Raw genomic sequence first — 13,297 nt, 5'->3', positions numbered from 1 at the left:
AGAATTAGTCTGTCTTCATGATACTTTCTAGAGAGTATATTATATTAACATCTTAGTTTAAAAGAGAGAAGGAGAGAATATTGAAGTAAGTAAAACTAATTCCTTGTACAGTTTGAGGGGCCCTAAAAATTTAAAGTACGTAAAAAGGGCTTATTTTAAATATGGATTTCTAGAAACATCCCACAAGATTCAGACTGAGATTCTGAGGGGGGCGTCCCGGAAACGGTAGTAAGACGCACATCCCAAGTTACTCTAATGAGACGATCCCTAAAACATACTGTGTGTTTGTAGGTACTGCTTTAAAGTCAGCGGCTACGGCTATTTCCTGGATCACTGATAAGAAAAGACTGAGGTGCCAAGGTACACACAGGGCAGCATGATGCCACATGATGATGTAATCAATGGCTCAGCTTCCCGGGTGGCTCAGTTGGTATAGAATCTGCCTGCAATGCAGGACGACTTAGGTTCGATCCCTGGGTCGGGAAGATCCCCGGGATAAGGAATGGCAACCCACTCCAGTATTCGTGCCTGGAGAATCCCATGGACGGGGGAGCCCGGCGGGCTACAGTCCAGGGGGTCACAAAGGGTTGGACTGGATCGGGCGACTCACACACACAGTGGTGGTGCGTTTCCTCCTTCTTCCTAAACAAATATTCAGCACAAGCTGCCAAGTTCTCAGCGCTACGCTCAGTTAGGGAGATAGCAAGAGTATAAAACCTTTCATCCCTGCTGATGCGGGCTTTCAATTAACAGCCACTTTTAACCAACAATACAACATGAGGGCTATTACAGGATCATACATGATTAAACGCCAGTCTACATTTCCTATCTGACTCATTACTGCTCTTCTTCATGTACGTTACACAGTCTCAGCAGAGCAAACAATTCCCATGCTTTTCCCTCAGGGAAATCACCTCGGTATTTTTGCTTATGCCAATTCCTCCACAAGTGATTCTCATCACCCCTATCTCTACACACCCAAATGTTATTTATCATTCTTCAAGGCTGTAGTCAGGATTCCCCGCTGGCTCAGAAGGTAAAGAATCTACCTGCAATGCAGAAGATTGAGGTTTGATCCCTAGTCAGGGAGATCCCCGGAGAAGGAAATGGCAACCCACTCTGGTATCCTTGCCTAGAGAATTAACTGGACAAAGGAGGCCAGCAGCCTACAGTACACAGGGTCGTAAAGAGCTGGACGTGACTGAGGGACTAAGCACAGCACAGCACAAGGTGGTGGTCCAATGACATCTGAACTACAAACGGCTCAAAGCCCCGCTCATTTCAATCTGAATGTCTTTTCTGTGACACTGACTCCTTCCTGCCTTACTCTCTCAGTGCTTGTATAACCTCCTATATTGGAAAGGAACTTCTTTCAGGATAAGATCTCTTCTACCTGCAAGTACTCAACTAAACAAAGACGAAAAACAAAGGTGGGGAGTGGAAAGAACAAAAGAAGAAAGATAAAGGCAGAAAGGGGAAGAAAAGAAGGTGCCAACTGGAGTAAGACCCAGACGCAGTGACTGAAGATGAGTAAGAGAGCCCAGGGAAGGGCTGACTGAAAGACAAGGGAGAAGAGGGGGAGCAGAGACAAAACAAACAGAGACAGAGAGGAGGAGGTTGGGGGGAGGGAGAAGGCACATGGTACAGAATGTCTAGAGGAACACTGGAGGGAAGAACAGAGAAAAAGAGGGATAGGAGAAACAGGAGACGGTGGCTAAAAGAAAAAAAGACACAAGCAAAGAGGGAGCAAGAAAGCTGAGCCGTGATGGAGAGCAACACAGACCGCACGAGAAGCCCACACCGACGCAGGGTGTGCAGGGTGACTACATGGAGACTGGGGACGGAGGGGAAGAGGGAGTGAGAAGGGAGAGAAGAAGGAAGAAGTAGGGGGAGAGGGGAGAGGGGAGAAGAGAACAGAGGAAAAACAAGAGGGATGGGAAGCAGTGGGAGGACGAAGGGAAAGAGAGACTTAAGATACGAAGAGAAAATTAAGTGCTGTGAATTCACACACAGCAGCATGGCTGAGGAGTACAAAAAATTATCATAATAGTGATTTCAGTTCATTTCAGTTCAGTTGCTCAGTCATGTCCGACTCTTGGCGACCACATGAACTGCAGCACCCCAGGATTCCCTGTCCATCACCAACTCCAGGAGCTTGCTCAAACTCATGTCCATCAAGTCAGTGATGCCCTCCAACCATCTCATCCTGTCATCCCCTTCTCCTCCTGCCTTCAATCTTTCCCAGCATCAGGGTCTTTTTTAATAAGCCAGCCCTTCCCATCAGATGGCCAAACTATTGGAGTTTCAGCATCATCCTTGCAATGAATATACATGACGGCTTTCCTTTAGGATTGACTGGTTTGACCCCTTTGCAGTCCAAGGGACTCTCAAGAGTCTTCAACACCACAGTTCAAAAGCATCAATTCTTCATGCTCAGCTTTCTTTATGGTCCAACTCTCACATCCATACATAACTACTGGAAAAAGCACAGCCTTGACTAGACTACTTTGATTACTAGATTACTTTGTTGACAAAGTAATATCTCTGCTTTTTAATATGCTATCTAGATCATCAAATCTTTTCTTCCAAGAAGCGTCTTTTAATTTCATGGCTGCAATCACCATCTGCAGTGATTTTGGAACCCAAGAAAATAAAGTCTGTCACTGTTTCCATTGTTATCCCATCCATTTGCATTGAAGTAATGGGACCGGATGCCACGATCTTCATTTATTGAATGCTGAATTTCAAGCCAGTTTTTTCACTCTCCTCTTTCACTTTCATCAAGAGGCTCTTTAGTTCCTCTTCGCATTCTGCTATTAGGGTGGTGTCATCTGCATATCTGAGGTTATTGATACTTTTCCCTGCAATCTTGAGTCCAGCTTGTGCTTCATCCAGTCCAGTATTTTGCACGATGTACTCTGCATATTAAATTAAACAAGCAGGGTGACAATATACAGTTGTCATGTACTCCTTTCCCAATTTGGAACCAGTCTCTTGTTCCAAGTCTGGTTCTAACTGTAGTTTCTTGCCCTGCATACAGGTTTCTCAGGAGGCAGGTAACATAGTCTGGTATTCCTATCTCTTGAAGAATTTTCCAGTTTGCTGTGATCCACACAGTCAAAGGCTTTGGCGTAGTCAATGAAGCAGATGTTTTTCTGGAACTCTCTTGCTTTTTCGATGATCCAGTGGATGTTGGCAATTTGATCTCTGGTTCCTCTGCTTTTTCTAAATCCAGCTTGAACATCTGGAAGCTCTCAATTCATGTACTGCTGAAGTCTAGCTTGGAGAATTTTGAGCATTACTTTACTAGCATGTGAGATGAGTGCAATTGTGCGGTAGTTTGAGCATTCTTTGGCATTGCCTTTCTTTGGGATTGGAATGAAAACTGACCTTTTCCAGTTCTGTACCACTAGGGAGTTTTCCAAATTTGCTGGCATATTGAGTGCAGCACTTTCACAGCATCATCTTTTAGGATTTGAAATATCTCAGCTGGAATTCCATCACCTCAACTAGCTTTGTTCCTAGTGATGCTTCCTGAGGCCCATTTGACTTCGCATTCCAGGATGTCCGGCTCTAGGTGAGTGATCACACCATCGTGATTATCTGGCTCATAAAGATCTTTTTTGTACAGTTCTTCTGTGTATTCTTATCAGTTCTTCTTAATGTCTTCTGCTTCTGTTAGGTCCATACCATTTCTGTCCTTTATTGTGCCCATCTTTGCATGAAATATTCCCTTGGTATCTCTAATTTTAGCTAGCTTTACATCCTTAAACATATAAAGGATTTTGTTAAGTACAAAGGAGCACAAAGTTCATGCCACAAGTAAACAAAAATGGAGACCTAAGAAAGCTTGATATATTTTAAAGTGAGTAGAACCAGTACAGTCAGAGGAGATATTTTTCTCAAGTGAACAGAGTAAGATGAGGTAGGAAATGCTTTTTTCATGGGAAATAGTAAAAAATTAGGTAGAAATCATTTGCTTTTCTAAGATTAGGACAGTGCTGATGGAGGGGAATAACATTATTTTTAAACAAGTTATTTTGAGAACAATAAACCTAGAGGAAAATAACAAACACCTCAGGCCACTGACCATTAGAACTATCCACAGGAGAAGTAACTCAGACATGTATAAATTACTACAAGTCATTAAGAAAGAGAAAAATTTCAAAGCAGGGAAAAGACAAAACCCTGCAAAAATAAGAAATCTAACAGCATCAAAAGTTAGAGGATAGAAATTACTTATGACAGCATCAAAAGTTAGAAGATAAAGCAACTCTATTCCTACTAATAAGTCCTAGAGCAGAGCTTTTGGTGGATCATGGAATCAATTTACTGAGGCGTCATCAGCATTTTTGCCCGGCGGGTGGGGAGGCAGGGTGGAGGAGGGGTTCCACTGCACAGCGTCAGGATCTTAGTTCTCGGACCAGGGATTGAACAGGGATTTCACGACCAGCAATGAAAGCACCGAGTCCTAACTCCAGGACAACTAAGGAATTCCCATCATCAAAAACTTTAAATATAAGAGTTTATCACTCCATACCAACATTTAGTAAGAGTAAACACTGTCTCATAGCATCCAGCTCTGTTTCAGGCGTGGGGGAATAGATGAACATGTGCGCACATGTATGTAAACACATATAACTCATCCCAATAGACTTCTTACTGTGAACAACAGTTACATGAAGCTTGAAAATGACACCTCTATTAAAGCCTTTGCCTTTGAGCACCTGACTTATTCACAGCAGTGAAAATGAATGAAAGAAAGCTATATGTAAGAATAAAAAAGGTTTTTCTGTATGTTCCAATCAAACTTTATTTACAAAAGCACCCAATGAGCAAGATTTGGCCCAACGATTGCCCATCCCTGGCTTCAATCACTTCTCTCCCACGCTAATGACTCTGATTAATTCTTTTTTTAAATTTATGTATTTATTAAGAATAAAAAAGATTCTTAGAAACAAAAGGTTTGATGAGAAAAATAAGTAACAGAAGAGTTCACACAGTACAATGTCACTTTCATAAAATATAAAAATAGGCAATGTCACTTTCATAAAATATAAAAATAGGCAATATAAGAGGTTATGTTATTTAGGAATACATTTTTTTTTTAACTTTTCAAAAAGGAAATGAGGACAGGTGGGGGTTGGAAAGGTTGAACCATGCAACATGTTTTTAAGTCAGGTAGTCACAATTCTTCCTTTATAACACTTCATAGCATATATGCCACACAAATTATTTTGGATGTAATTAACTCATTTGAAAAGAAAATTTTTAAAAATGTGTATTTATATCAAATATGAAGTGATAAGGGCATAACTAATAAGCTAGCATTAAGAGTCAGCACAAAAGGATTAACAGGAGGAATGACAGACCTATAACAAAGGCAAACAGTCATTTAATTTCATTTGCTGTGATTTCACTCATTAACTCCTAAAGTCAGATAAACACATTAATTACCACTTTTACCATTTCTAGATTAACACTGGTGGTTAAGAAATTTTAGAAACTTTCCTGAGTTTACAAACTATAAATTACTATAAATCAGAATTCAAACCCAGGACCAGCCTATCTGCAAAGTCCATGTTATCTTCATTACTCACACAAATAGACCGGTGACTGGACATAAATATTTAACTATAAACACTCAAAAGCTAAGGTGTCGCAGATATCTTCTATTCCACCCCTTTTGTTTTGTGGATAGAAAATAATTAAGAGACTAGGCTACTGGCCCTAAACAGTCAATGATTTGGCACTTCTCAAGCATTTTGGTCTCAGGATCCAAAGTATTTATTTATATGGGGCATGTCTTCAGTTCTGTCCAACTCTCTGTGACCCCAACGGACTAAATTCTCCAGGAATTCTCCAGTCCATGGAATTCTCCAGGCCACAAAGCTGGAGTGGGTAGCCTTTCCCTTCTCCAGGGGAACTTTCCAAACCAGGGATCAAACCCAGATCTCCCACATTGCAGGCAGATTCTTTACCAGCTAAGCCATGAGGGAAGCCCCTATTACTAATTACCACATTAGAAATTAAAGCTAAGAAATTTTACAAATATTGATTTCTTTTGAAAATATTAATATAGATAGCATTTTTCAAAGCAATAATAAAAATGAGAAGAGTGCTATTATTTCACAAATTTCATTTGCTATTATTTTTGCAAACCTCTTTCATTCTGGCATAATAAAAGATACCTACACTCTAATATCTGCTTTTGTATTCAGTCTGTTGCATTATATTGTTTTGATTGCAGTACATGAAGAAAAATCCACCTTCTAACTAGATATGTAGCTAGAAAAGGTGGACCCCTCCACTCCCTGAAATGGTCTCCTGGGCTCCCAAGGTCTTCAGATAGTACTTCAAGAATTACTGCTCTAAAGATTACATTCCTTTAGCCATTCTTCCTAAGGCCATGACAAACTAAAGTGTATACAAAAGTGCTGAATTAACAGGGAATAGGCATAAAATTATTAAAATCTAATTCACAGCGCACTTTCCTAAACGAGAATTCTCCCAGATATATTTGAAATCCAATCCAAATTAGGTGAGATCTAAACTTTTTTCCCTATTTTTCTCATGAAGTAGTAAAGGGCAAAACACTGCTAGGAGAAAATCAGACCAGACTGCGACAGCTCTCTACAACAGACATCAGAATAGCGGGGTACCAGCACAAACTGAAATAACTCAGAAGAGGTGGCAAAGCGTTTCTGTAAAGTGCCAAATAGCGAATATTTTAGGCATGGGGGCAAAAAAAGTCTCTGTCACAAATACTCCATACTTGGAGCATGGAAGCAGTCATACAAAATACATAAATAAATGCAAATGGCTGTGTTTCAATAAAAATTTATTGACAGAAACAGGTCAGGCCAGATTTGGCCCTTAGGCCACAATTCTTTGAAGACTGCTTTTGACTAAACTGATTAGCTTAAAAATGCAGAGACTAAAACAAAGCCATTTTTGAAAATCACATCTTTGCCTCATTTAGCACTGGATTATTCACAAGATTGTGGCGTAATCTAAGATACTTTTGTAAATCCTTACTATAGCAACACATCTTTCTCTCATTTAAGAGGGAGGAAACAATTAATAATAACTTCTAAGAACTTCAAATAGCTGAAGTTATCCAAACACTCAAGAACATATATTTAAGAAATGACAACATATTCCAGTGTGGTTTGGACGCTAAGTCGTGCCCAACTCTTTGAGACACCATGGACTGTAACCTGCCAGGCTCCTCTGTCCATGGGATTCTCCAGGCAAGAATACTGGAGTGGGTTGCCATTTCCTTCTCCAGGGGACCTTCCCAACCCAGGAATTGAACCCAGGTCTCCAGCATTGCAGGCAGATTCTTTACCAACTGAGGTATGAGAGAAGCCCATATTCCAATAGATGGGCAAAATATTCCAGAGCAGTAACTATGATAGTCAATAAAATAAAACATTTAAAGATATACCAGGGACTTCCCTGGTGGTCCAATGGTAAAGAATCCGCCTTGCAGTACAGGGGATGCAGGTTCAATCCCTGATTAGGGAACTAAGATCCCACAAGCCGCAGAGCAACTAAGCCCACGCACCGCAACTACAGAGCCCATGCACCACACGGGAAGATCCTACATGACAGAAGGAGATCCTGCATGCGGCAACTAAGACCTGATGCAGCCAAATATAAATAAATAATTATTAAAGTTACTACACACCAAAAAAAATTTTTTAATTAAAAATAGAGATATACTAAATTTATCACTTCTTTTCTTTATCCTTTTAGTCAATTTATAATATTAATATTTGCTAATTATATTACTTCTGGATATATGTACAGTTCCTAAATAAGATATATAAAGCATAATAAAAGCTAATAAATTTAACTGAATTTTCATTTGAATATTTAACTGAATATTATTTGAAATTTAAAATTTCCTCAGAAGACACAAACATAAAACTCCAAACATAACAAGAAAAGCAACAAATTGACAGAAGACATTCATAAATAATATAGGTAGCAAAGGATTAAGACCAAGAATATATGAAGAACTTCCACAAAACAAAAAAAGTGCAAATTAAAATTAGGGAAACACAGCATTTAAAATTCATCATATTTGGAATTTTTTAAACTCCAGCCATAACAAGTGATAAGGTGATATGAAGACATGAGTATTTATACATCACTGGCAAGAATATAAACTGATATACTACTTTGGAAAAGAATTGTAAATCTTGTAATGTTCCACATCTGCATCTTACAAATTAGCAATTCCAATTCTAGAAAGAAACTTTCTCATGTATACAAAATATATCAAAAGTTCTCATCAAAATGATAAACAGATGCAGTTATACCGTGGAATACACACAACTGAGAAAAAGGACACGACGACCCTGGTCATTATGAATTGGTCTCAAAGAGTGATAAGTAAAAACAGCAAGTTATCAAAAAATGCATTTCATACAACACCATTATCTATATTAAGTACATATTTGAAAAATAAAATTATCCAGTGTGGTATGCGTGTGTGTAATTAAAAATACACATAAGACACAGAAATAATGAAAGCCCCAAATTCAGGTGAGGGGGAGAGAAGAGGGGCTGAAAATGGTAGACAAAGCAACTGGGATGGAGAACCCACTTTCATAAACATGGTAGGTACCTTACTCCTTCTAACTTTTTATATATCTAGGACATTTCATTGATATTTTTAAACAAAAGCTATATATAAATGAGTAACACTGGATTAAGGTGTTTTTATTTTAAGACAGACTAGTAGATTTCCAAACAAATTTTTTAACAGAATATAACATACGAGCAAAAGCAAAATTAGCCAGAGCTTTTTGTTTACTCAACCACCTTATATTACTAAAGTAATTCTCATCTTTGAATATTGTGCGCCACCTTGTGTTCAAAAAGGTTTAAAGTCCTGTAAAATTCGGAAAACTGTATCTTGAAAATGGCTACTTGAAAATGGTATGGGGAGGGAGGTGGGAGTGGGGTTCAGGATTGGGAACACGTGTACACCCGTGGCGGATTCATGTTGATGTATGGCTAGACCAATACAATATGATAAAGTAAAAAAAAATTATAATAAAAATTTAAAAAAGAAAGAAAAAAAGAAAATACAAATTCCTATGCTGTGTTACAAGGTTTCACCTTACTAAGCACACATAACAATGACATTAAAAAAAAAAACAAAAACCTATTCTGATTCTGAGGAACTTAGAAATAGTCTCTTTCTTATTAGTTATTCCTTGTTTCAGTTGTTCACTACACTTCCAAAGTGTAATCTGCCTTTTTGACTTCATTTTAAGTATATAAAATTTTGTTAGAGAATCAAAATTACAAACATTTAAAATTCTAAAATATACTGTCATTTAAAAAAACTTACCTTTGAATGTGTGATTGACAAAGTGTCTACCCACACACGCCAGCCACCCCACTCATATTTGATTGCATGGTAAAGTAGGATTCGGAATATGGCATATACCATTTCTGTTATCTTTTGTTCATCTGAATTCTTAGGATTAAAATAGCAGAGAGAAAGCATCCACTCTTGCCACACAGAACACTGTAGCAAACTCCTGAAAATATTAAGAGGACACTGAATTATTTAAAAAGTAAATCAGCTGAAAGAATTCCAAAAACGTAAAACTTTAAAACAAAATGAACAAAACAACCAGCTTTATTATGTATACAAAACAATCAAAAACAATGAGGTATTGAAAGTTCAAATAACTGTATGGTATATTACTTGTACTACTTTCATGAAAAAGCATACAGAAAGTTCATTTCATAGTATTTAAAGCAATTTGTCCTAGAAAATATAGGCTTATTCAAAGCTAGACTTGAACACTGCAAATAAAAGGTAACTGATCCTGCTTACCTTCTATTCTCTCTACTGTTATTAAAAAGTTTAATCATGTCAGAAAGAAATGCTCTGCGAACTTCCATGCTCTCTGGGCACTGCACAGAATTTCGAAGTAGCGTTGCAATTACTTTTAGTATCTCTGTAAGACAATTCATAAATTAGTAAAAACCACAACATTACAAAAAATTCATGATGCAAGATCATCAGTATATTTCAATTTTATTTCCCTGACATAAATGTCTGCCTAAAATATCCTCTTCTGTATTATAAAAAAAATTATCTGCGGACAAGACTGCAAAACATTCACTAGAAATCATATATAAACAAGAAAGGAATTTTTTATTTTCATCATTAGACAGAATACTTAAATTTTAAAACTTTGTAGTAAATCAAATTAAATTATAAATGAATTAAATGACTGCTGACACCTCTCCATAATCTCTGCCAGATAATAAAGTTGATCTTAAAATATACATATTTAAATTTTTTTTAAATACTCAAAACATATATATAAAATCAAAATCTCAGAAAAAAAGAGTTCTCAGCTTCTTCAACAATATGTATAATAGGCACATACTTTATCCTTTATCATTGTGAATTTTAGAAGCTATCAGGATTTTCTTCCATAATTCTAAAAGTAAAATTAGACACAAAAATATGAAAACTAAATTAAAACCTACTAAAAACCCTCAATAAATAAAACTGCTCCTGTAATACTCTTAAATATTGACTAAATTTGTACTATAAATTTTAAGAAATGAAATGCTTAAAATATATAAAAATCAAAGTAGAATGATCAAATAATAATATCCCCAAGTTTTACACAAATAAAAATTGAGGAATTCTAAACTTGCAATTGGCCAAGATTTTTGGTGTTTCTAAAGCAAAAAGTTCAAAATATCAAATAAAAGATACTTTATCATAAACTTAATGACAATTTCTGAATTCTTCTAATGACAAAGTCTACCTGAACAATGATTACCATGACAATAATATCCACTAACTTTGAGGATATACTACTGTGAGATACTTTTTTAGAAAATACAGATATTAATACATATAATCCTCACAAAATGATAACTAGATACTATTATCATCCGGATTGTAGAGATACTATTATTTACCCATTTGGATAAATTAATGCACCCCAAAATCACTTAGCTGTTAAGACTGAAAAGCAGACATACCATTTTTTAAATACCACAGTGTACAGATTATCTTTTCTGCTAATATATTACACAGACAATATATTTAAAAGTTCTTACTTCAATAAGTCATCTTTCCCATAACTACATAAAATATATTTTGTATTATATATATTATCAAGGCTGGATGAAGCACAAGCTAGAATCAAGATTGCCAAAAGAAATATCAATAATCTTAGATATACAGATGATACCACCACTATGGCAGAAGAGGAACTAAAGAGTCTCTTGATGAAAGTGAAAGAGGAGAGTGAAAAAGCTGGCTTAAAACTAAACATGTTGATATACGGCAAAACCAATACGATACTGTAAAGTTTAAAAATAAAATAAAATAAAACTAAGCATTCAAAAACAAAGATTATGGCATCCAATTCCATCACTTCAAAGCAAATAGATAAGGAAAAAAAAGAAACAGTGACAGACTTTATTTTTTGGGCTCCAAAATCACTGTGGATGGTGACTGCAGCCATGAGATTAAAAGACGCTTGCTCCTTGGAAGAAAAGCTATGACCAACCTAGACAGCATTTTAAAAAAACAAAGACACCACTTTGCCAACAAACGTCCTTATAGTCAAAGCTATGGTTTTTCCAGTAGTCATGTATAGATATGAGAGCTAGACCATAAAGAAGGCGAGTGCTGAAGATCAGATGCTTTCAAACTTCGGTGCTGTAAAACACTCTTGAGAATCCCCTGGACAGCAAGCAGATCAGATTAATACAACCTAAAAGAAATCAAGCCTGAAAATTGACTGGCAGGACTGATACTGAAGCTGAAACTCCAACACTTTGGCCACCTGATGTGAAGGGTCGGCTCATTAGAAAAGATCGTGATGCTGGGGAAGACTGAAGCCAGGAGGAGAAGGGGATGACAGAGGATGAGATGGTTGGATGGCATCACCGACTGGATGGACATGAGTCTGAGCAAGCTCCAGCAGATAGTGAAGGACAGGAAAGGTGGCATGTGCAGTCCATGGGTTGCAAAGAGTTGGACATGACTGAGCAAATGAACAACAACAATATAATCGAGGTATTTTTTCCTTTTTTACTCTATAAAATAATGATATCACAATTACTTGGAGGCTAAGAAAAATTAAACACACACACGACGTGTTTTTAAAATCAGTACTGAAACAGTATCAAAAACATGAACACAACTCACCACACAAAAAGTAATTTAATTTATAAATTCCACAAACCAGTTGTTTTAATATCACTAATCTTAAAAAGCAAGATGAGAAATGTACACATTTTATAAGTCCTTAAGAATTCTAAATATCAAAAGAAAAGATTATTAACTAAGACTAAGTTCTTAAACAATTAAGAAGACAGATATTTTTCAATTCCACACTTCGTATTCTTAACTTGACAGGAATTTAAAAAGAAAGCCACCTTCATGGTCCATGTAACTTAGCCTGTTATCAGGCTAAGTTACAAATAGTACAGTCAAAACTTTACCAAAAATCTGAACATAGATCTTATGCATATAATTCTTGAAAATCTGTATATAAACATTTCCCCATGACCTAAGGTCAATTTGAAATTATAGTCAACATCCAACACAAACAAAACTACTATTATATTAATGTCTATAATGAAATGTTATCTAAACAATGTGTTTCCAACAATATCAACTTTAGGTTCTTCAGTGCCTTTCCATTTGGTAACAAAATGTACTTATAAAAAACAAGTTAAAAGGAAGGGAATGGGAGAAATGGGTGAAGGTGCTCAAAAACTAGAAGCTTCCAGTTACAAGGTGAATAAGTTCCGTGGATGTAATCTTTAACCTGGAGACAGCAGATAACAATACTGCATTATGCGTTTGAAAGTTGCTAAGGCTATTCACCACGTGTAACACAAAAAATTAAAACCATGTAGAGCCATGGATGTGCTTACTAACACTACTGTGGTAATCATCTCACAACGTGTATCAACTCATTACACTGTACTCCTTGAAATTACACAATGTTGTATGTCAGCTATTTAACAATAAAGCTTGAAAAACAAAAAACAAAGTATATTAAATACATACGAGGATTCTGTATCTTTACTGAGGAATCAGGATCTGGATGTTGTTTATGTATCACTTGAGTGCAAATCTGTTCTATGAGAATCTACAGAAATGAAACACCAGATTGGATTAGCATAATCACTATATCACTATTACTATTAATGAACTTTAAGTACAACACTAATCAACATTATAACCCTATTTTAAAGTAATTATAAAATGAGACATCAAATA

General features: G+C 36.5%; 1 protein-coding gene across 12 annotated transcripts in view; it reads right to left on the bottom strand.

Moving 5' to 3' along the window:
* The window catches only part of LRBA (LPS responsive beige-like anchor protein), a 746,530-nt gene that overhangs the window by 594,934 nt on the left and 138,299 nt on the right, over nt 1–13,297 (bottom strand). For all 12 annotated transcript variants that reach the window (XM_055550583.1, XM_055550584.1, XM_055550586.1 and 9 more), the window contains exons 20-22: nt 13,085–13,166; nt 9,866–9,989; nt 9,371–9,563 (exon numbers count right to left, since the gene is read on the bottom strand). In XM_055550583.1, coding sequence (XP_055406558.1) covers nt 9,371–9,563; nt 9,866–9,989; nt 13,085–13,166 — 399 coding nt within the window. The remainder of the gene's footprint in view (nt 1–9,370; nt 9,564–9,865; nt 9,990–13,084; nt 13,167–13,297) is intronic.

This window comes from Bubalus kerabau, chromosome 16 (genome assembly GCF_029407905.1).
Source record: "Bubalus kerabau isolate K-KA32 ecotype Philippines breed swamp buffalo chromosome 16, PCC_UOA_SB_1v2, whole genome shotgun sequence".
In the NCBI taxonomy this organism is placed as follows: Eukaryota; Metazoa; Chordata; class Mammalia; order Artiodactyla; family Bovidae; genus Bubalus; species Bubalus kerabau.
The sequence above is the reverse complement of the archived record's forward strand: the minus strand, read 5'-3'. Positions and strand labels throughout refer to the sequence as shown.